Raw genomic sequence first — 22,527 nt, forward strand, 5'->3', positions numbered from 1 at the left:
GGTAATGCCCATCCCAATATCCTTACCAGTTCATCAATCCCTGAGAAGGTGTGGTTGGCATTATCCAAGGAATAGATCAATTGGTATACTCCATCATTGGTTTCACTGTTTCCATAGAAACCGACTCCCACTGCGGCGCTATGCATAAGAACAAAAAAAAAAGTTAGAGGTAAGGGGAAGGAGAGAAGAAAGAAGAGAACCTGATTCTGATGTCAGCTAGAGACCCTATCCCCTCTACTCTGCCCCCATAATGGTGAAGGTTTTGGCCAGGTCCAAATGGACAGCCAGGAGAAGGGAAGCACAAACTTAGGTGCCAACAATTATTTTTCAACCCAGTAAACTTTCTATATTAGACATTTTCATTTCCTTCTTTTGCATAGGTCCTTTAAAATAAATAAGAGTTCATTAGGGATTTCCCTAAGCAGCCACACTAATTTCTTTTCATGCCTCCCTCACTGGGATTATCCTTTATTAGAATGTCACTGTTTCACCTTTTAAGATTCCCATACCTCCCATCCCATTTCCCCCCACTGGTCAAAATTTTGATACATTTCAGAGTTGAAAGGGACTTTAAAGGTTGATTCCCAATGCAGTTGATTCCCCTCCTTACAACATCCCCGGAAGGACAACCAGCCTTTGCTTGAATACTGTGAGTGATGAAGAATTTGCCCTTTCATAAGCCAGCACCATTGTTGGACAAGTTCTGTTAGAATGGTCTTCAATACACAGAGCCAAAACACTTCAAACTTCCACTCACTGTTTCTAGTTCTGCCTTCTGGGTCCAAGTAGCATTAAGTCTAATCTCTCTTTTAGATGGCAGCCTTCAAATATCTGAAGACAGATTCCACATGCCCCTAAACCCTGGGTAATTGTGGGACAAACCACTTTTCCTCTCTGGTTCCACTTCCTCACATGTAAAATGCTGAGGTTGGACTAGAATAATCTCAAAGGTCCCTTCAAATTGTGGAGTTGGGATTGAAACCCAGGTCACATACTCCTAGTCCAACATTCTTTTTGCTGTACCAAGTCACTTTCTTGATGCTTATCACCAAAGGGCAACTAGATGGCACAGCTAATAATTTTGGATTTGGAATCAGAAACACCTGAACTCAAATCTCACTTCAGGCACTTACTATGTGGCCCTGATCAAGTCATTTAACTTTGATTTTGCCTCAGTTTCCTTATTTGTGAAATGAAGATAATAACAGCACCTACCTCTCAGGGGTGTTGCGAGTATCAGATGAGATATTATTTGTAAAGTGCTTTGGAAACCTTAATGCACAATATTGAAGAGGTTAGGGGTGCCGAGATCCTAAGAATGCCAAGGCAGAGTTGCCTGGAACAAATTCACATACTCAAGCCTTCTCTTAGTCAAGTGGCAAACTGAGAAATTGGGAGGCTTCCAGAGACATAATCTTAGGCTGGGGCCCAAGCACCCCATCATTGTTCCCCCCAGTTATTATTATTGTTAAAGAGGATAATATTTCTTGATACGAATACTTAAGGGCAGCAGATATTCTTAAAAGGAATTAAAAAATCATAAATATGGTATCCCATTCCCTATTACCAGTAAATGTGGGGTGCTTCATTAACCTTTTAGAAAAAACCTCTGCAGATGCTAACTGACCCACAAAGAAAAACTCACAGAAGACACAGATGCAGAGGGTTCTCCTACTGTCCAATAGTGAAAGGGATGGGGAGGCAGGGTATTCAGCATTAAAATCTCAAATTTCTACCCTTCCTTCCAAAACATCTTGAAAGAACTGACTAATGCATTAAAAGGTATTGATCCACTCTGAAGACGGAATTGATTCTGGGCTAGAATCTGGCTTTGTCCTGATTCCACTGTCCAAAAACAGCATTCAGAAGAAAGAAAAGGGAATATATAGGGGCAGAGGTCAGAAAAGCACCTAACTCCTGGATAGCTGGCCAGTGAATATGTTCAGTGTAGTGCCAGACTGATTATTTAGGGAGCCTTTGCTGGTGGTTTTTGCTTAGGGTTGACAAAATCCAAGCCAGCTGTGGAATGACCCACCCTTCCTGATTAAAGAAGGCCAATCTTCATTCTACTCCCAGTTGACTTTCTGGACTTTGTCCTTTATTGAATTTCTCAATTTTAACACTACTCCTCAGCTGCAATCTCACCCTGAAATTTTCCTCCTCACCTTGGAACATTCACTTGTTCCCCCTGTGGCATTCTCAACCCAAGACATTCCTCTGCTATGCCAGCTCATATTCCCTTCTCCCATTGGAGAGCTCCTCCGGGGGCCTCCACTTTTGGAAAGGGTCCAGGCTGGCCAACCTTCATCCCCCCCCCCACCCCTGCTTCCTGGATTTCAACACCAAACCTGGGGCTTCCTTCCCCTCTACCCACTCCCTTTTCAGCTCCCTTTCTCCATTAAAATGTACACTCCTTGAGGGCAGACACTGGTTTTCTTTTTGCTCATTTTTTTTTTGGCTAAGCAATGGGGTTAAGTGACTTGCCCAAGGTCACACAGCTAGTAAGCGTCAAGTGTCTGAGGCCAGATTTGAACTCTGATCCTCCTGACTCCAGGGCCAGTGTTCTATCCACTATACCACCTAGCTGCCCCTTTGCTCACATTTCTACCTGGCACAAGATATGCATTTAATAAATGTTTGTTGACTGATTACTAAAATCATCTTGTTGTTGTTCAGTTGTTTCAGTTGTGTCCAACTCTCTGTGACCCCATTTGGGGTTTTCTTGGCAAAGATACTGGAGTGGTTTGCCATTTCCTTCTCCAGCTCATTTGACAGATAAGGAAACTGAGGCAAACAGGGTTAAGTGACTTGCCCAGGGTCACACAGCTGGTAAGTATCTGAGGCCAGATTTGAACTCACAATGATGAGTCTCCCTGACTCCCGGTCCAACACTCCATCCACTGCACCACCAATGGCACATGGTAAACACTTTATAAATGTTTGTTGTATGATTTCTAAAGTCATCTAATCTATGTAATCCATTTGCTCAGAATTTTAATTATTTGATAGTAAAGAAGTTGAAGTTTTGTTTGGTTTTTTTAAGGAAAAATATTTCTGTGTTCACATTAAACTAGCCCAGTCATGAGGCAGCTAGGTGGCCCCTGGCCTGGAGTCAGGAAGACTCTTCTTCCTGAGTTCAAATCTGGCCTTGGTGACCTTGGCTAAGCGACCTTGGGCAAGTCACTTAACTCTGTTTGCCTTGTTTCCTTATCTGTAAAATGAGCTGGAGAAGGAAATGGCAAACCACTCCAGTATCTTAGCCAAGAAAACCCCAAATGGGGTCACGAAGAGTCAAACACAACTGAAAAACAACTAAACAATATCAAGCCCAGTCATGAGGGGATCCTGGCAGGAGCATTGGGTGGGGAGGGCATCTAACATAGGATCGGGCTCCCCCTGGTCATGACTGCATGACTCAGATGGCTCCAAACCAAAAACCAAATTTAACAGAAGAGCACTGTCCAAGGCCGTGCCCCTGCTGCCCCACAAGGGGACCTGCTGGCCACCAGGGACCTTTCCCCAGCCCTCCCCTCCCGGGCCAGGAAACTCACCAGCAGATGAGTCCGGCTACCACAGAGGTCCAGGTGATGCAGGAAGACTTGGGTTGCTTGGTCTGGACCTCCTCATCTTGGTTACAGCAGCACAAGCAAATCAGGTAGACGGTGATGAAGATCAAGTTCAGGCCCAAGCAGACACCGGCCACAAGCCCCAGTAACAGCAGCGACTGAAAAAGTCACAACAACCACTCATGTTTTAGAGAGGGGCATCAAGGCTTGCCAAGCAGGTAGGCAGGTGATGCGCGTATTGTTATATCCATTTTACAGGAGAAAACCAGGCTCAGAAAACATAGTGGGGGTGGGGGGAGGGAAGAGTCTTAATGGGGGTCCATGAACTTATTGATAACTATTTCAATTCAATTGATTCCCTTTGTAACTCTACATATTTTGTCTTATTCATTGATTATTAACAGTTCATCCTGAATATAGTTTGTTTGTACAGGGTCGTTGGCATATTGTCCCCTCCATTAGACTGTGAGCCCTTTGAAAGCATGGACTGTCTAGTGCCCTTCTCTGTAGCCCCAACTGCTTAGCACAGTAATCGGGAACATAGTAGGTACTTAATAAATGTTTAATGACTGACTGAGAAGGGGTGCCTAGGCTTCACCAGATTGCCAGAGGGATTCATAAAAAAAAGTTAAGAACCCTTGAGGTATGGTGACAGAAAGTCAGTCAACAAGCATTTATTAAGCATCTACTATGTACCAGTTACTGTGCTAGGTGCTAAGGTACAAAGAAAGGCAAAGACAATTCTTACCCTTTCCCAACATTTGTACCTTAAGAATCAAATTCTTTAACTGTTCATTAGTTTTGTTTAACACCATTGTATACTAAATTTTTAAGGAGAATTTAAGGAATGAACAAAAATAATGCATGGCTAAGGGAAGAATCTGTAGGTAATAAGGAATTTGTGAGTCTTTTTACAAAAGACAATTTAAATATGTTGACAACTTCAAGGAACTCACATTCTCATGGGAGAGACAACATGCAAATGAGTAGGCACTTACAAGATACATACATAGCCAATGTCAAAGCTAGAACTCAAACCCAGGTCTTCTCACTTCTCAAACTAGAGCTCTTTCCACCAGGACTGGAGTTAAACTGCCAGAACACCAGGGGGAGGGGAACAATTATTTATTAAGAGTCTACTATGTGCCAGGCACTGTGCTATGCATTTTACAAATACTATCATTTGATCCAGGAAACACAGAGGCCCTTTTATCCTTGGGAGAGGTGGAGAGAAGAAAGGAACCAAACTGTGAACATATATTTGACAAACATTTATTGAGTACCTATTGTGTGCAGAGAATTGTGCTAGGCATTGAGGTTGATATAAAAAAAAATACCAGATACGATAGTCTCTGTCCCTTAGGAATTTATGGTATATAATTGAGGAAGCCAGTTACAGACAGGAAACATTTAAACCCACTACACATAGTCACTATATGTGTGATACAGTAAGTGATAAAAGAGTTTAGAGAATGGGAAAATCAACGTGAGCTGGAACAGTCAGAGAAGGTCTCCTGGAGGAAGTAGGGGATGAGCTGGTCCTTGAATAAGTGATCACTGGATAAGAGGAAGGGAGGGTTGACTCTTCTCTCACAGAATCCAGTCATTTATTAAGCACATACTCTGTCACTAAGTCCTGTGACCTAAAACTCTTAGGCTGTGGGCTGACACAGAAATAGCAGAAGGCAGTCCTTGATCCCATGGGGATCATGGTCCAGCTGAGAGGCATGGGACAGTATCATAGCATGTAATTCAATAAGCATTTATTGGGTGACTGCTACAGACCTGACACTCTGGTAGGCAATGGGGATGCAGAAATCATCAAGTCTAACTCCATTTTACAGAGGAGGAAACTGAGGCCCAGAGAAAGGAATTGACTTGCTTTTTAATTTTTTTTATTTTTTTAACAACTCTAGTACTTTATTTTTCTCCAATTACATATAAAAACAATTTTTAACATTCATTTAAAAAATATTTGAGGTCTAAATTCTCTCCCTCCCTCCTTAAACTCTTCATTGAGAAGGCAAGCAATTTGATACAGGTTATACATGTATACTCATGCAACATATATTTCCATATTAGTCATACTGTGAAAGAAAACACAGACAAAAAAAACCCACAGAAAAATAAAGTAAAAAAAAAAGTATGTATGCTTCAACCTGCATTCAGACTCCATCAGTTCCTTCCGTAGAAGTGGATAGTATTTTTCATCATAAGTCCTTCAGAGTTGTGTTGGATCTTTGTATTGCTACTGGGAACAGCCAAGTCACTCACAGGTGATCACTGTACAATGTCACTGTTGCTGTGTACACTGTTGGCCTGGTTCTGCTCATTTCACTTTACATCAGTCCATGGAGTCATTAGCTTCTACTTGCCCAATTCTAATTTTGAAGGAATTTTTTTCTTCAGTAGCTTTTGTGCCTCTTTTTCCATTTGGCTAATTCTGTTTTTTAAGGAGTTTTCTTCAATGGATTTTTGTACATCTTTTTTCCATTTTGCCAGTTCTGCTTTTCAAGGCATTCTTTGTTTTCATTGGATTTTCATGCCTCTTTTACCATTTGGCCTATTCTGTTTTTAAAGGTGTTAGTTTCTCCAGTATTTTCTTGTGTATCCTCCTTTACCATGTTGCCCATTTTTTTCATGATTTTTTTTTTGCATCACTCTCATTTCTTTTCCCAGTTTTTCCTCTACCACACCTATTTGATTTTTAAAATCCTTTTTGAGCGCTTCCAGGAATTCTTTTTTGGGCCTGAGATCAATTCACAGTTTTCTTTGAGGATTTAGATATAGCTGTTTTGACATTGTTGTTTTCTTCCGAGTTTGTTTTAATCTTCTCTGTCCCCATAGTAACTTTATACAGGCAGGTTCTTTGTTGTTGTTGTTTGCTCATTTTTCTAGCTTATTTCTTGATTTTTAACTTTATGTTAAAGTTGGGTTTCTGTTTCGGAGGTGGAGGGGGCACTGTCCCAAGCATCGGGTTTTTCATGCTGCTGTTTTCAGAGCTAGCTGTGGGGTCTGTAAGTTTTCAGTTCTTCCAAAGTGGTATGATCTAGGGAAAGGTGTGGTCACTGCTCTCCTGGCCTATGCTCCAGTTTGTGAGTGACCACAAACACTCTTTTCTACCCTAGACCTGTGACCAGAGTCCCTGCTCCTACTAGTACTCTTCTTCACCACGGGACTGAAATCTGGAATGACGTATAAGTAATGCAATAGAGTCCTGCCCTCAGTGCCAGAAAAGAGTGCCCTGTAACCTCCTTTTGACAAGTTGTTTGACCCACTTAGTATCTATGGGCTGAGAGCTCCAGAAGCCAACTCTACTAGCCTGCTACTAGTTTGCCAGGGCTTCACCCACATTCCCCTCCTAACCCAGTGAGATAAACTTTTCCTGCTGACCTTCTAAGTTGTATTGGGCTGGAAAATTGTTTCACCTTGTCCTTGTGTTAGTTCTGCCCCTTAATTTGTTTTGAAGCATTATTTTAAAGTTTTCTGGAAAGAAATTGGGAGAGCTCAAGTGAGTGCCACCATCTTGGCATGCTGTTCCCCCCACCCCTCCTGTACTGACTTGCTTGAAGTCAAGTCCTACATCTCGTTAGTGGCAGAAGAGGAACTAGAATTTAAGTATTCTAATTTCTATTACTATGTTTTAACTTTTTTAAAAAAATTATTTTATTTTTATTTCACAGAACAAGCATTTCCATAACACAGTACAATAAAAAAGATGATTGCACATGAAACTGCAAATCTACCATGGACGACTTGCTGTTCTCTCCAAATATACAACAAAGTTATCAAGTAAATTTCTTTTTTTTTCTTCCCTCTATCCCACCTCCCTGTTCTCTCTCATATATATGTATATCTGTATGTGTGTATATGTATATGCATGTATGTATGTATATAGGTATACATAGGTATATATACCTATATATGTATATGTGTGTGTGTGTATAGGGATGTGTGTATATGTATATATATACGTAAAATTATTCTATACATATTTCTGTTTATCAGTTTTTTCTCTAGATGCAGATAGTGTCTTTCTTCATATGTCCTTTACTTTTGATTTATGTATTCATAATAGTCAAAACGACTTAGTTGCTCAAAGTTGTTCTTAAAATAATCCTGCTGTTACTGTCTACTGTATAAAATTCTTTTGCTCTGCTCACTTTGTTCTTCATCATCCCTGTTCCTATCTGTTACAGTATATGGAACCCTGACACAGCAACTTAGAAGCCAATGAAGTCACCAAGAAGGAAGAACAGAACATATCAGCAGTTATAGGAATTCTTGCCCTCCTGGACAGGAGGCATGGCCTGGTTATCTCAGCAACAGGTCACTTCCTCTGGCCTGCTCAACCCCTAAATACTCTATCTAGGGTGTTACTATGATGAGGACCCCTGAATAAGTCCTCATTCTCAACTACTGCCTCCAGCCACCTCCAATCCCTAACACTACCAGATGGCCACCATCTGGCTTGAGGTTTAAGTACATGCCAGCCAGAATTGGACTAGTCTCCAATTGGCCACTTGGATCTGGGGGCTCACCATATGCCCAGCAACACTCCTTGGTCCAACAACACCTGCAGCCTTCCATTCTGTGGCCTGAGCTAGTCCAGCTTCAGGGAAGAATGTATACAGGGAGAAAGGCAGATCAGATGCTGCTCAATAAGCCAATAATATATACTGCATTTCTATCATGGGCATATTTTGTCTGCTGGGAATTGTATTGTTGGGGCCAGACAAAGAGAGCCAGCAGATACTTTCCTTATTCTCAGTGATCTCCCAGTTTAATGGGGGAAGGAAAATGGGCACACTTAAGGGGAAAAAAAAAACAAAAACACTAAACCAAAAACAAACAACAAATAACAAAAATATCAGTCAGCCTCTCTCCACTCTAAATGACCTGACTTCTCTGAAAAGCTCAAAAGGTCAGTAGAATCCCATCAGAAACTCCTCCCCCACAGAAGGCATCCTCAACCACAAATGAAACCACTGCAATCTCTCTACCCTTATCCTTTCTCCTAAATCAGGGGATCTATGAGTTTGGATGAGGGGAAAAAATGTTATCTCTCTAGATAGTCTTGCCTCCTCATTCATAACTTGGAGGCTGCAGTAACTCTTAGACAATATTCTAGCAGAACAGCTGAAGGACAATCCTCTGGGGCTGTCTTCACTCACACCCTGGCCTGACTAAGGGGTAGTGTGGGAACCACTCTCTGGTAGGATGAATGAGAGGGAATGCTGGGATTTCCCTTTGGAGTCTCTTGGAGGAAAAAGTGCTAGAGAAACAGGGAAAGGATCTAAGGAAATAGGGAAATGGTGCTGGGGAGAGGGGCAGGTTGAGGTACCATTAACAGGGTCCAGGAGGCAAAAGTAAGATGTGACTGGTACATAGAGGAGGTAGTCCCCCAACTCCAACATGGATATTATATTCCCCAAAGTAGAAAATTATGTACTGGAGGGAGGGGAAGGAGAAACAAATTCAGAAGACTCATATGCCTGAAGCCATCTTCAATGTGTAGGGGAGAGGAGACCCATATATACCACTAAACTTCCAGTGATTGGTAAGTTTTAGGCCTTAGAGATGGTCAGTCAATCAACAAACATTTATCAAAGCTATGTGTCCAGCATTGTACTAAGGGCTGGAGATACAACGAAAGACAAAAAACATGGTCCCTGCCCTCAGGAAATACATATTCTAATGGGAGAGACAACATGTAAATGATTTTTGTTGTTCAGTCATTTCAGTCGAGTCCAACTCTTCGTGACTCCATTTGGGGTTTTCTAGGCAAAGATACTAAGAGTGCCCATGATAGAAATGCAGTATATATTATTGGCTTATTTCCTTCTCCTGTTCATTTTACAGAGGAGGAAACTGAAGTAAGCAGGCTTATGTGACTTGCTCAGGGTCACACAGCAAGTAAGTATCTGGAGGCCAGATTTGAACTCAGGAAAATTAGTCTTCCTGACTCTCCAAGTTTGGTGTTCTATCCACTGCACTATCTGCCTGCCCTATAAATAACTAGGTTATAAGATATGTCTATAGATACATCTATATATCTTCTCTCTCTCTCTCTCTCTTCTCTCTTTCTCATAGTTGGAAGGGAATCTGAGGTAAAGACATGACATTAGTAGGTAGGGAGGCTGGGAAAGGTGTCCTGCAGAAGGTGGGATTTGAGCCGAGGCTTGAAGGAGGCCAGGGAAGCTAAACCCAGGAGCTAAGTGACAGAGCATTCCAGGAGTGGGGGATGGTTAGCTGGCCTGTCAGAGCTATAACTGTCTGTCAGTAGATCTCTCCTGGCTTGAGGTCAGACATGAGAGGATACAACTGGCCATGTTCCATGTCCAACCCCAGCTCCATTTGCTTCAGAGAAGGAAAAAAAGTCAAACCCTTTCTCCAATTCAATGTTCCAGCTCTCTTAGGAACCCAGGCACTACGACGAGACTCTTCTGAATCTATGCTACCAGGTGACCCTCCTCTGAAGCAAAGACTCTGGGGCCAGAAGCCCAAAAGCTTTCCCCACAGAAACCCTTTTTGTGATGGAGTCAGGGCTCTTCTGCTCCTCTCCCCTAATTCTTCACAGAGAGGCAGCCAGTCTAAGTAGCAATCTCTGCTCCTACATCTCTAGAGTCTTAGATTTTTCTGAGCTGGAAGGTGCTTTAGTTTTTGGCCAACCCCCTTAGAAGACAGATGGGAAAGTCAGCCCAGGAAGGAAAAATGATTTGGCCAGGCTGGCTAGAGGAAAAGGTGGGCTGTGCTGGGCTTTGGGAAACCACAGAAGAGTCGAGGGGGCGGGAAGGGGAAGAAAAGGGACTCTTACAGTGGTAAAACAAATCTGCCACCTCGACATCAGGAAGACAAGTCCTCTTGTCTTAGGGAGGCAGAGGATTGAACTACATTCCATGGAGATGGGAGGGATTTCTGGACCATTTCAATTTCTCCTATGTCGTTCCTCTAACATAAACAGCTTATGGGACATCCTAATGTCACACACTCCCCAAGTCCATCAGTCTAATATAGAAGCTGGCTACAGACAGGTTACCGAAAGTATGATCCCCTCTCAGCAAACACACCCCTGAAGCCCTTTGTTAGGATTTTTTCACCTCAAAATCCTTCCTCTTTGGGGAGAACATATAGGAGCATGGGAAGGGGAGAGAGTCTGACATGGGAGGGGAGGCCTCTGGATGGGAAAGGAGCATTTAACTAGACAAACCATTTTCTCATAGGTCCCTGTAAAGTGTCACCTGCCTCTCAGGAATAATCAACTATTTTTATGTATGTATTTAACATGGCAGGTCCTCTGAGTGGATGTGGTTGTGGTTGTGGTTGTGCATGTCCATGTGTGTATGTGTGGGTGTGCTCAAGTGTGTGCATGCTGCATGTGTATGCATGTGTGTATTGGGTGAGGTGTGTTTATGTGTGTACGTGTGTATTTTGTGTGCAGAAGGGGACCACACACTCTATGTGGAAGCCAAGAACTCTATTCTTCTGCTGCTATGCCCTGGCTGGCAGAGAACTATTTAACCATCTCCTCTCCAACTCTCCAGATGGGATGACTTACTACCAGTGCCCTAGAGGTGGAGAATCACAGAACCATAGAATGTCAGCTACATTAGCTAACCAGACCACTCATGTTATTGATGAAAAAAACTTGACGCTTAAGGTCACACAACTAGTCATTAAGTAAAGGGCGGTGGTGGGTTAAGAATCCATTTCCTGATTCCCTGAGCATCATCTATTAGGCTTCCTATATTTTCCTGCTATATTCCCATCCCAAACCACAGATCTGTAATACTAGTATCCTCCCATGGACCCTCACTAATACTGTATTTCACCTCATAAACATTGCCACTGCATAATCGTCACACCCCATGGTGGTTTTTTTCAATTCAAAAATTGGTTTATAATTTTTCATCCTGTAATCGTTGCATGGTATAATTCTGTTCATCATGCTGCTTAAAAGGTAAACAGAGCAGCAATGTATTCACCAGCAACACACGGATACACATTTATTTCTTGTGCATTGTGAACTGTGAGCTTAGAATTCTTAGTGCATGCACATTGTTAGTATTTCAATCTTTCTTTCTTCTTCTTTTTTTTTTTAATATGAGGCAATTGGGGTTAAGTGACTTGCCCAGGGTCACACAGCTAATAAGTATCAAGTGTCTGGTCTGAGACCGGATTTGAACTCAGGTCCTCCTGACTCCAGGGCCAGTGCGCTATCCACTGTGCCAGCTAGCTGTCCCAGTATTTCAATTTTGATGTATTCCATACATCCTAATCTTGTACCAAAGACCGTTTAGTAATAAATGATTTTTAAGTAATACCGGCACAATTTTTCAAAAAATTTCATGTAACAGTCACACCCCACTTTGGGCATAAATCTGTGACGATCATGCAATGAGATATGGTAATAACCAGTATTTATGTAGTTCTTTGAAATTTGCAAAGCACTTTATGTATTTTATATTACTTGACTCTCAAAACAACCCTGAGAAGTAAGAGTTATTGTTATTTTGTTGCCTTTTTTTAAAGGTAATCCAGGTTAAGTGACTTGCCCAAGGTCACAAAAGCTAGGAGGTGTCTGAGGCTGGATTTGAACTCAGGACTCCAGGGCAAATGTTCTATTCACTGTGCCACCTAGCTGCCCTGTGCTATTGTTATTAACCCCCATTTTACAGATGAGGAAACTGAGGCCGAGAGAACTCAAGTGACTTTCCAAGAGTCATATAGGTAGTCAGATTCTGTGACAGGATTCGAACTCTGGTCTTCCTGGCTCCAAGTCCAACACTTTATCCACTATACTGACTATTGCTTTAGTTCTAAATCCACTGCTCTATCTACTATACCACATTACCTTGATACACATATCCAATACCATGTCCCAAATTCCTAAAACCCACACCTCCATAAATACAGCCTTAGCCCCCTTATTCACCAATTTTAGCAAGGTTTTGGTTTGTTTGTTTTTTTCATTTTTTAACAAAGAAACCTGGGTTTGGAAACATTTCCCTCCAATGGGGTACTTCACAGCAGGTGAGCATCAGAGCAATACTGCTTGAGAAGCAGCTGTGACCAAGGCACCACTCTGATCACAGGACAAGATGGCAGCTGCTTTTCTTCATAGGAGACATGATAGCCTGGACCTAAGGCACCTCAGTAATGGTCTCTCCTCTGGCAGTTTAGCCTGGAGGCTGAGGGAGGGGTGACCCTTTCTTGTCCTTCTTGGGACAGCCTGCAGAAGGAGAGATGCCCAGTACAGGAATGACCCTGTTGGGCGGAAATGGAGCTTTAACAAGGGCAGGGATCATTCAGAGAAAGGCAACTGTCCCTGACCTTTAGCTCCTAGAGGGTTTACTTGCTTTCTCTGGTCCAGAGAGAGCTCAGTGTGACAGTCTAGTGACTCTGACTTCATGCTGGGGATGAATGCCATCTCCTCATCATGACTGCAGGTGCTTTCTGATCTCAGCTATGCTGGGCACGGGGCCTATGGAAGATGCCTTCTCCCTCTAGGTAATTGGGCAGCATGGTACAATGGGAAGAGTGATGATCTGGAGTCATAAGGCCTGGCTTCAAATTCTGGCTCTCAGACACTTATCACTGTTGTGACTGCAGATGGATCACTTAACTTTCCTGGGCCTCTGTAACACGAGAGGGTGGGACTACATGAGCCTAGGTCTAAACCTGGGAGCCAATGCCCTCCAGTCTATCAGCAAGTAGGTCTCAATTCTGGCTTCCTCTCACCCCTTCCTGGATCTTGGAACAAGGGCAGTGGGTGACGGTAATTATACACTTGGTCCAGGTTTCTGCCTCTTGAATTATAGTGTCAACCAATAAACATGGGAGATAAAATTCTCTCTGCCATGTCCTAAAGAAATAGCTGGCCTGTGAAATAAGAATAAGTCAGAAGGCTGGCATTGGGACACTGTGTGGTTTTTTTTTTGAGACAATAGAGGTTAAGTGACTTGCCCAGGGTCACACAGTCAGTAAGTGTCTGAGGTTAGATTAGAACTCAGGTCTTCCTGACTCCAGGACGAATGCTCTATCCATTGTGTCACCTAGCTGCCCTAGCCTTGGGATTCTGAAAGAGGATACTCTGTTTCTATAGCTTTCACCATCCTTCGTCCTCTGAAGCCCTCTTATGTACATTCATACTCTACTTTGGGGACCTAGGCGTTGCAGTGGAGAAAGCACTGGGCCTGAAGTCAAGAAGACCTGATTTCAAATCTGGCCTCAGACACTTGCTAGCTGTGTGACCCTGGGCAAGCCACTCGACACTGTTTGCCTCAGTCTCTCATTTGTAAAATAAGCTGGAGAAGGAAATGGCAAACCATTCCAGTATCTTTGCCAAGAAAACCCCAAATGGGGTCATGAAGAGTTGGACAGAACTGAAAGCAATGAGCCATAACAACAGAATACTCTAGTCGGCATTATATTAATGTCTATGCAGCAAGGTATATGTAGTTGTTGGTGTTTTTAAATGCTAAATTTGGAGTCAGGAGATCTAGACTCGAATCCAAAGCTTTGTGACAACATTTAAGTTATATCCTCTCCAGGCTTCAGTTTCCTCATTTGTAAATGGTGTATGATAATATCTGACCTATTATCACAAGGTAGTTATAAGCAAAGAGCTTTGCAAACATTATTCTATATAATGTGAGTTAATACATATCTTTTGACTCTTTGTGAAGGAAGGGTGAGATTTCTTTGCATCCTGCCACAGTGGCCTCAAATATGGTGGGCCTTCAATAAATGAAAAGTAGATAGGGTACTGGACTTGGACTCAGGAATACCTGAGCTCAAATCCTGCCTTAGACATTTACCTTGTGACCCGGGGCATGTCACCTAAAAGTCTCTCTGTGCCTAAGTTTCCTCATCTGTAAAATTGGGGAGAGAGTTGGATTTGGTGACCCCTAAGGCCCCTTCCAGTTCTAAAATCTCTGACCCTATAAAATGAGACATTGCACTGTAGTGGATAGAGTTGGGAGCCTGAAAGACCTTGGTTCTACCTCTGCCCCATACTGGCTCTGTGATTCTGTGCTCTAGCAATTCTCTAAGACTTTTCAAGAGATCTTAACCTTTTTTTAGTGTCTTGGATTCCTCTGGTACTCTGGGGAAGTCAAGAAACACTTTTTCTGAATAATATTTTTAAATGAATAAAATACAGAGGATTACAAAGGAAACCAATTACTAGTGCTGAAAATGTTTGTTTTTTTTTTCCTTGTGGCAGCTGGGGCTGACTCGCCCAGGATCACACAGCTAGTAAGTGTTTGAGGTCAAATTTGAACTCAGGCCCTCCCCACTCTAGAGCTGGTGCTCTATTCATTATGCCACCTACCTGCTCCTAAAAATATGTATTCCCCTTAACCTCCCCCCACAAAAACAAAACAAAACAAGGTCATGGAACTCAGGTTAAGAATCACTTCTCTAAGGCTATATCCTCTGCCTCGGTTTCTTCATCTATAAGATGGGGATAATAATAACACCTACTTCCCAGGGTTGTTGTGAGGATAAAGTGAGATAATATATGTAAAGTACTTTGCAAACCTTAAAAAGCTATAAAAATGTTTGCTCATTGCACAGAAATTGGAGGAAGCTTCTTGTTGGGAGCTCCCTATGCCAGTGAAACAACAGGTCCTGTCCCTATATTCATTCTGCTCACCTTAAGAACCCTTGGGTCTATGACAAGTGACTGTCAGTCCCCAAGCCAGGTTCCTATTGGATTCTGAGCCTGTTCCTATATTGCGCTTCCCTGTGGCTCCCACGCCTGTGCTTGTTGTCCCACGGAAATTGCCAAAGCCAGGTCAATAGCCTAGATTCAGGCTTCTTTCCCTACAAGGATGCTACCAAGAGGCCCTACGATTAACTGTCCAGGTCATAGCTGGGAACCAACTCCAGCAGTCAGGGAACCTTCAGGACTTGGATCCTTCAACATACCATCAAGAAGGAATGACCCATAGTCACCCAAGGAGGAATGAGAGAACAAGGACCTTAGTAAGGTTGGTAGTATTCCCACTCATCTGACTGCCTACACCATAGAACTTGAAATAACTTCCCATGGTCTTTTCTACCACCATTCTAAGTCCCCCTTTTTCTTTAAGACCCTATTCAATTATTATGTCCCCCAGAAAACCTTCCCTGATGGCACCATTTTAGAGGAAGCTAGAGTAGGTATAGTGCTGGGGCTAGAAGCAGGATGACCTGCCTCAAATCTGACCACAGACGTCTACTAGCTGTGTGACCCTGGGCAAGTCACTTGATCCTGTTTGCCCCAATTTCCTCTTTTGTCAAATGAGTTGAAGAAAACCACTCTAGTATCTTTGCCTAGAAAACCACAAATGGGGTCACGAAGAGTCAGACACAACTAAAAAATGACTGAACAATGACGTGGACTCCTCAGAATAATGTTTTTGAGTGTATAGAGTAAAACACATGAGATTATAAAGGAAAATTTCAATTATACTGAAATAAGACCTAACAAAATATATTTTTAAAGTTCCTTGGAACTCAGGCTAAGAACCCAGGTACTAGAACATGGAGGGGTATTAAATCTGTGTGGGTAGAGGGAATCAGGATCCTGGAATTTCAGAATTAAAAGAGGCCTAAGAGGCCGTCTAGTCTAACTGTGCCTAACTAAACAAGAATGCTCTTCTAGGACATTCCCAACAAGAGCCTGAATGACCTGAACCTGAAGCTCTTCAGTGACGGGAGGATATCACCTTCTCTGCTGTTGTGTTGGGATGTTTGTCCAGCTAAAATCTGCCTCTTTACAACAACTCCCCACGAACCTGCTCCTAGTTTTGCTTTGGTGGCTAAGAACAAATATATCCCCTTTTCTACATGAAGAGAGCTGTCTCACCCCTTCCCACCCAAGTCAAAAGAATACATATGCACGGGGCAGCTAGGTGGCGCACTGGTTAGAACACCTATCCTGGATTCAGGAGGATGTGAGTTCAAATCCTGACCTCAGACACATAATATTCACTAGCTGTGTGACCATGGGCAAGTCACTTAACTCCACTGCTTAGCCAAAAAAAAAAAAATATGCTGATGAAATCAAGTGTTTTCTGTCTTCTCAATTAGCTTCTTTTTGTTTTGAGGAGGCAATTGGGGTTAAGTGAGTTGCCCAGTGTCATACAAGTAGTGTCTGAGGTTGGGTTTGAACTCAGGTCCTCCTGACTCCAGGCGCAGTGTTCTATTCACTGTGATACCTAGCCATCCCTTCTCAATTAGTTTCTAAAGCTTCCTGTCTACAGAGCTCTACAAGAAGGGGGTGCTCAGTCTCTTACGACTGCTTAATGACAATAATAATAATTTGTTGTTTTGTTGTTCAGTTGTTTCGGCACAAATTCTGAAGCCATGGAGTATCCTGGGTTCAAGTGCTGCCTCTGCTACTCATGACCTGCATCCTCTTGGTTAAATAATCAACCCTCCCAGGACTTCAGTTTGCAAAAAAAGGGGGTTCAACTGGATGACCTCTGAGGTCTCTCACCTCCAGATCTATGATCCTATGTCCTGTCCTGACAGATTAGACCAAATCATTCCAGAATGACCAGTGGGGGATTTGCTAACAATCAACTAACAACCTAAGACATGAACACCTCAAAACTACCACTCCTCTCTCCTGTTGCTCTGTTATTTCAGTCATGTCTGACTCTTCATGACCCCATTTGGGGTTTTCTTGGCAGAGATACTGGAGTGATTTACCATTTCCTTCTCCAGATCATTTCACTGATGAGGAACTGAGACAAACAGGGTGAAGTGACTTGTCCAGGGTCACACCACACCAAATGCTACTAAGTGTCCAAGGCCAGATTTGAACTCAGGTCTTTCCTGACTCCAGGCCAAGCACTCTATCCACGGCACCATCTAGGTGCCTTCTGTCCTAATTTACAGGACTGAGTCACAAGATCCTCAGGAGGCTCTGGGATAGAGGGGACAGACTATCCCAAGCTTCACACTGGCACTAGTAGCCAGAGATTGCACTCCTGGTATGGTCAAGACTTTGACAGTTTCTGCGTATGTCTGCGTTTCAAAGGGTAGGAAGAAGGCCAGAGAAGGGGAGAGGGGACGGCTAGATAATGATGCACAGACTAAACCAGTAGTAGATTCATACTAGAATTATCCAATCACCAAGCACAAACATGAATGAGAAAAGTGAATTCAATGGAGGAACATGGTAAGACAGAGAGGGAAAAGTAAGGCAGCCTGACTATGAGAGACTCTGCCTTACTTTCTGGGAAGTCTTAAGTTATCGCAGTCCTGTATCTGTAGTCAAAGGTGAACAACTGGCCATAGGGAATGGGGTGGGTTCAATCCTGCCAGTAACAGGTGCTAGCCAGACAAAGGCTGTCTTTTGGTGCTAGTCAATCGGGTGGAGGCAAGAGGAGGCCGATTTCCAGCTGCCCCTCTTCTATCACCCTTTCTCCTAAACTCAAAGCAAATAGCTAAGTGCTATTTGACCAAGTCCAGCTGCTGGATTCTCCCTTAGGCATACACAGAAAAGCCTGCCAGGCAGGGTTTCTCTTCTGATCTGGGAAATCACATTTGATCACCAGAGCTGCCTTTTTTCATCTATAAACAGAGAGCAGAAGATTCCCTGGAGCTATCCCTAGACAGTAGGTTCCTGAGCGAATAATTCAAGGATTTCTGATTTCATCAGTGTGAAATCCCTACCCTGACAGAAAGGGGTTACAATTTGCATATCCTGGTTTTCATGAAACTGTGGCAGAATAATCAATCTTTCGGTAATGAGTTTCTTCCCCCCCTAATACTAGGCTCTTCCTCAAAGCTTAGGGATACCTGATGGAGCTCATATTCTGTTGATACAGCCTCCAAGAACTGAGGGTAACCTCTGTGCCATGATGGAGGCACTGGATTAGTACTCTTGTGGAGAAGTTGAGATTGAATACAGACTGAGCTGGGGGAGGGGGAAGAGAAGGGAGAAGCATTTTTGAGAACTGGTTCTTGGAATAGCAAGTTGAGAGTTTGGCCAATGGACCTAAACCAGTTTCTGCTACCTGCCTGTTTTCACTCAGTCACCCGAAGGTTTCTTTGCTATTCTCTTCCCTCTCAAAGAGAGAAGAACAAGTTTCCACCGGCGCCCAGGGGTCCAGAGGATGCCAAAATTTTCTTTTCACAGAGCTAAGCCAAACCAGGGGGGAAAGGGCAGGGAAAGTGAGCAAGCGTTCAGGCATACAAACATACACACACACATGCATGCACACATTCCCTGCAACCATGGAAGAAAAAGGGAAAGGCCCTGTATTCCTGTCAGGGAAGGAAGTGGATTATGTGACCTCGGGTTCTGGCTCTAAAGAAAGACCCAGGGCTCTTTCCCATACCCTTTCAATGCCAGCAGCTCATACTGTCCCATGGAGAGGAAGCAATTCTTGGGGTCAAAGTCTCTGGCATATTAGAAGGGTCAGAGAGCACTGATTAAACAGATTAGGGCAATATCAAAAGCTCCACCCTGTTGCTCCTCCCTCCCTCATCCCTATAATACTGGTCCAGCTAAAGAAACACAGACTCAGACTAGTTCCAAGAGGCAGGAGAAACACTACCTGAGTCAGTTAAAGCTGATTAAAAAAAAAACTCTTCTCAGCCTCATTTGCTGGATTTTCATTCAGGTGACACTCACTAACTGGGTATCTCCCAAGGTTATCTTTGGTCCTGTCCTCTAGATTATCTCATTTGGTGAGTCATCAGTTCCAAAGGGTCCAATCACCATCTCTATGCAAATGAATTCTCCAAGTTATTTTTCTAGCCCTGCTCTCTCTCCCAGACTCCCAGATTTTCATCACCAACTGTGTATTGGACATCTCAAACTGAACAAGTCCAAAAAGAACTCATTATCTTTCCTCCCAAGTCCTCCCCTCTTCCCAGGTTCTCTGTGACTGTTGAGGAAACCACCACCTTTCCAGTAAGATAGGCTCACAGTCCTGGTATCATGCTCAGTTCCTCATATGAAGTCTCCCCACATACCCAACCTGCTGCCAAGTCCTGTTGTCCACCATATCTCTACTCTACGTCCCCTTCTCTCCAGTCACACAGCCGCCTTCTCAGAGCAGGGTCTCATCACCTCCACCTAAACTATTGCAATAGTCTTCTGGTTGGTTTCTCTGCCTCAACTCTCTCTCCTCACTCCAGGTTATCTTCCATTAGCTAACAGAGTGATCTTAAAGATTAAAGACTTTTTAAACGGCTGTACCACCCACACATGACAGAGAATATGCTCAAAGTATTAGAAATGCATGGATTTGTTTATGAAAAAAATTGTGATCTTAAAAAGCTCAGGTCTAACATCACCCACCCTCCCCCCATTCAATAAACCCCAAGGCTCCCTGTTACTTCTAGGATAAAATATAAAATCCTGTTAGGCTTTTAAAGCCCTATATAACCTGGCCTCTTTCTAATCTTTTCCCACTTTGCTCTCCTCCACATGTTTCTCACATACAACACTCGATCTCCCCTCTTTATTTTTTTACTGGCTGTCTCTCATTCCTGGAATGTTCTCCCTCATTTCTTTCAAGACTGCTCAAATTCCACTTTTTTCAGATGGCCTTTCCTTACCTCCCACCCCCACCCCAAATGCTAGTGCCTCTCATCTGGGATTGCCTTTCATTTACACAGTACATACCTTCTATGCATGCATGAGAATGTGAGCTCCCCGAGAACTGGGGCCATCTTACTGACTTTCTTTGCACTCCCAGAGCTTAATGCACGATTAGCACTTAATAAATGCTTGTTGACTGACTAGATACAAGATTCTTTGACAAAAGAGGCCTGTGAAATAGTATTTTAAAACTCCAGCCTCTCTTTTGGGAAAAAGGTGTTGATGGTAGTGGGGAAGGATGGGGAGAGGAAAGCGATGTTGGGGGTGGGGGGTGATTTGTATCTTCTTGTACAAAATGACTAATATGGAAATGTTTTACATGATTCCACAGGTATAAACTATGTTGAATTGCTCAAGAGTCTCAAGAAGGGGGGAGGAGAGGTAGGGATAGGATTCCAAACTCAAAACTTTTTAAAAAATGTCAAAAAATTGTTTTGACATGTAATTGGGGAAAAAATAAAATATTACATAAAAAAGGAAATTAATAGGAAAACAGGTAGAAAAAACAATGGGTTAACACCAGCTTTCTGCTGCCATAAGCATCTTGGGGATAGAACCTAAAGTGTAATTAGCCTCTAGACAACTTTAATGCTTTCTGATCCAGGGCCTGAAATAAAAGAGGAAGGAGAGGAGAGGAGGAAGTGACTATGTTAATGAAAGGGGAAGCTGTCCCATGCTGTTACCCAGTGCTATCTCCTGTATAGATAAGGAAGTGACTTGTTGGATGGCCATAAAGTCTAAAGATCACTGCCAGGTTTAGGAATTGATTACCTATGGCTCTCCTATAACAGGTACCATACCTGAAACTCCATTAATGTCAGCTAGGCTTAGCATTACCTCTCCTCCACTCCCCCCTCCTCCCACCAAGCAACAGCAACAGCCTCCTAATTGGTCTCTCTGACTCTAATCTCTTCCCACTCTAATCCAACTTTCACACAGTAGCCAAGTTGATTTTCCTTTAAGCATAATGTCACTCTCCCCTCCTTTCCTCAATAAACTCTAGTGGCTCCCAACCCACTCTAGGATAAAATGCAAATTCCTATGACTGACTTTTAAATCCCTTTGAACCTCAGCCCCCATCTATCTTTCCTGGCTCATCATTCCCCTTCTACATTCCACGGTTCGGCCAAATTGGCCTCCTTGCTGTTCTTAACACAGAATGCTGCTCCATCTTCCAGCCTTTGCACTGTATGGCCCCAATACTTGGAATGAGCTCTCTTCCTCATGTTCTCTTCCTAGAAGCTCTTATATCCTTCAAAACTCAGCTCAAGCTCTACCTTCTGCATGGATGAAAAGTTTTTTTCTAACTCTACCAGTGCTCTTTCAAAAAGACATTGTATTTATTTTGTATTTGTTCTGTATGTCGTGGTGGCCCACCAAGCTGTTTCTTCCCCAATAGTACAGAAGTTCCTGGAAGGCAAGGAAGGACTGCATCACTTTTGTCTCTGTAGGCCCAGTGCCAAGAACAGAGCAAGGCGCAGAGTAGGAGACTTAATAAATGCTTGTTGTTTGATAGTCTTATCACTGTATTATCCTTCATTATTTGTCTTTGGATCCCCAGTGCCAAGCACAGGGCATGGCACATAGTAGGAGCTTAATAAATGCTTGTTTGATCGATAGCTGTATCACTTTAATATCCTTCATTAGAAGAGTCTTCAATTCAAGTAACCCCAAAAATAGAAAAGCATCAATCCAAACAGGGATTTGGGAAGAGGGTCAGGGACAGTAAGTTCCTTATCGAGAAAGCTGGGAGCGGGAAAGATAGAGGGGGAGGGGAGGAGTAAGACTACAAGAGGGAGTATGGAAAAGTTAGATAGAAGACAGTAGGACTACAAAAGAAAGGGTGGGAAAGATTAGGGGGTGGTGGGACTAAGGAACTGAGGAGCCCAGAGGGACTTCTCTCTTCAAGCCCAAACTACTCCCACCAAAGCAGGCCAGAAATTAGGAAAGAAAATAAACTCATTGATCCTCACCCTGGAATAGCTGTTTAAAACTACACTGGAGCAGCCAGCTCCTTCATATTCTCCAGGCCCCTCCCTACCCACCTTCCAGGGCCCCCTCCCGTACTTCCTAAACTAACTGCAAAGAAACCCTGGGGCAAAGAGGCTACCTCAGTTTCTAAAATGATTTGCCTCCCTTAACGCTTTCACCCCATGCTCCCAGTCGCTAATTCCCAGTTTCCCCACCTTAGGAAGAGTCCCAGAAAGAAGGGAAGCCCGGGGAGGGGGGAGGAGAGGAGGAAAGGGGAAGACTGAGGGGAGGCGGAAAAGGGGGAAGCCGAGAGGCAGCAGAGGAGCAAGTAGGGGAGAGAGTCAGGTCTCCAGGAAAGGGAGGTGGGGGGGGGGGGGC

General features: G+C 43.3%; 1 protein-coding gene across 2 annotated transcripts in view; it reads right to left on the reverse strand.

Moving 5' to 3' along the window:
- The window catches only part of TTYH2 (tweety family member 2), a 93,784-nt gene that overhangs the window by 70,942 nt on the left and 315 nt on the right, over positions 1-22,527 (reverse strand). For both annotated transcript variants that reach the window (XM_027873155.1, XM_027873156.1), the window contains exons 2-3: positions 3,552-3,724; positions 27-138 (exon numbers count right to left, since the gene is read on the reverse strand). In XM_027873155.1, the coding sequence (XP_027728956.1) occupies positions 27-138; positions 3,552-3,724 (285 nt within the window). The remainder of the gene's footprint in view (positions 1-26; positions 139-3,551; positions 3,725-22,527) is intronic.

This window comes from Vombatus ursinus, unplaced genomic scaffold, assembly GCF_900497805.2.
Source record: "Vombatus ursinus unplaced genomic scaffold, bare-nosed wombat genome assembly UNPS02014801.1, whole genome shotgun sequence".
Lineage (NCBI taxonomy): Eukaryota > Metazoa > Chordata > Mammalia > Diprotodontia > Vombatidae > Vombatus > Vombatus ursinus.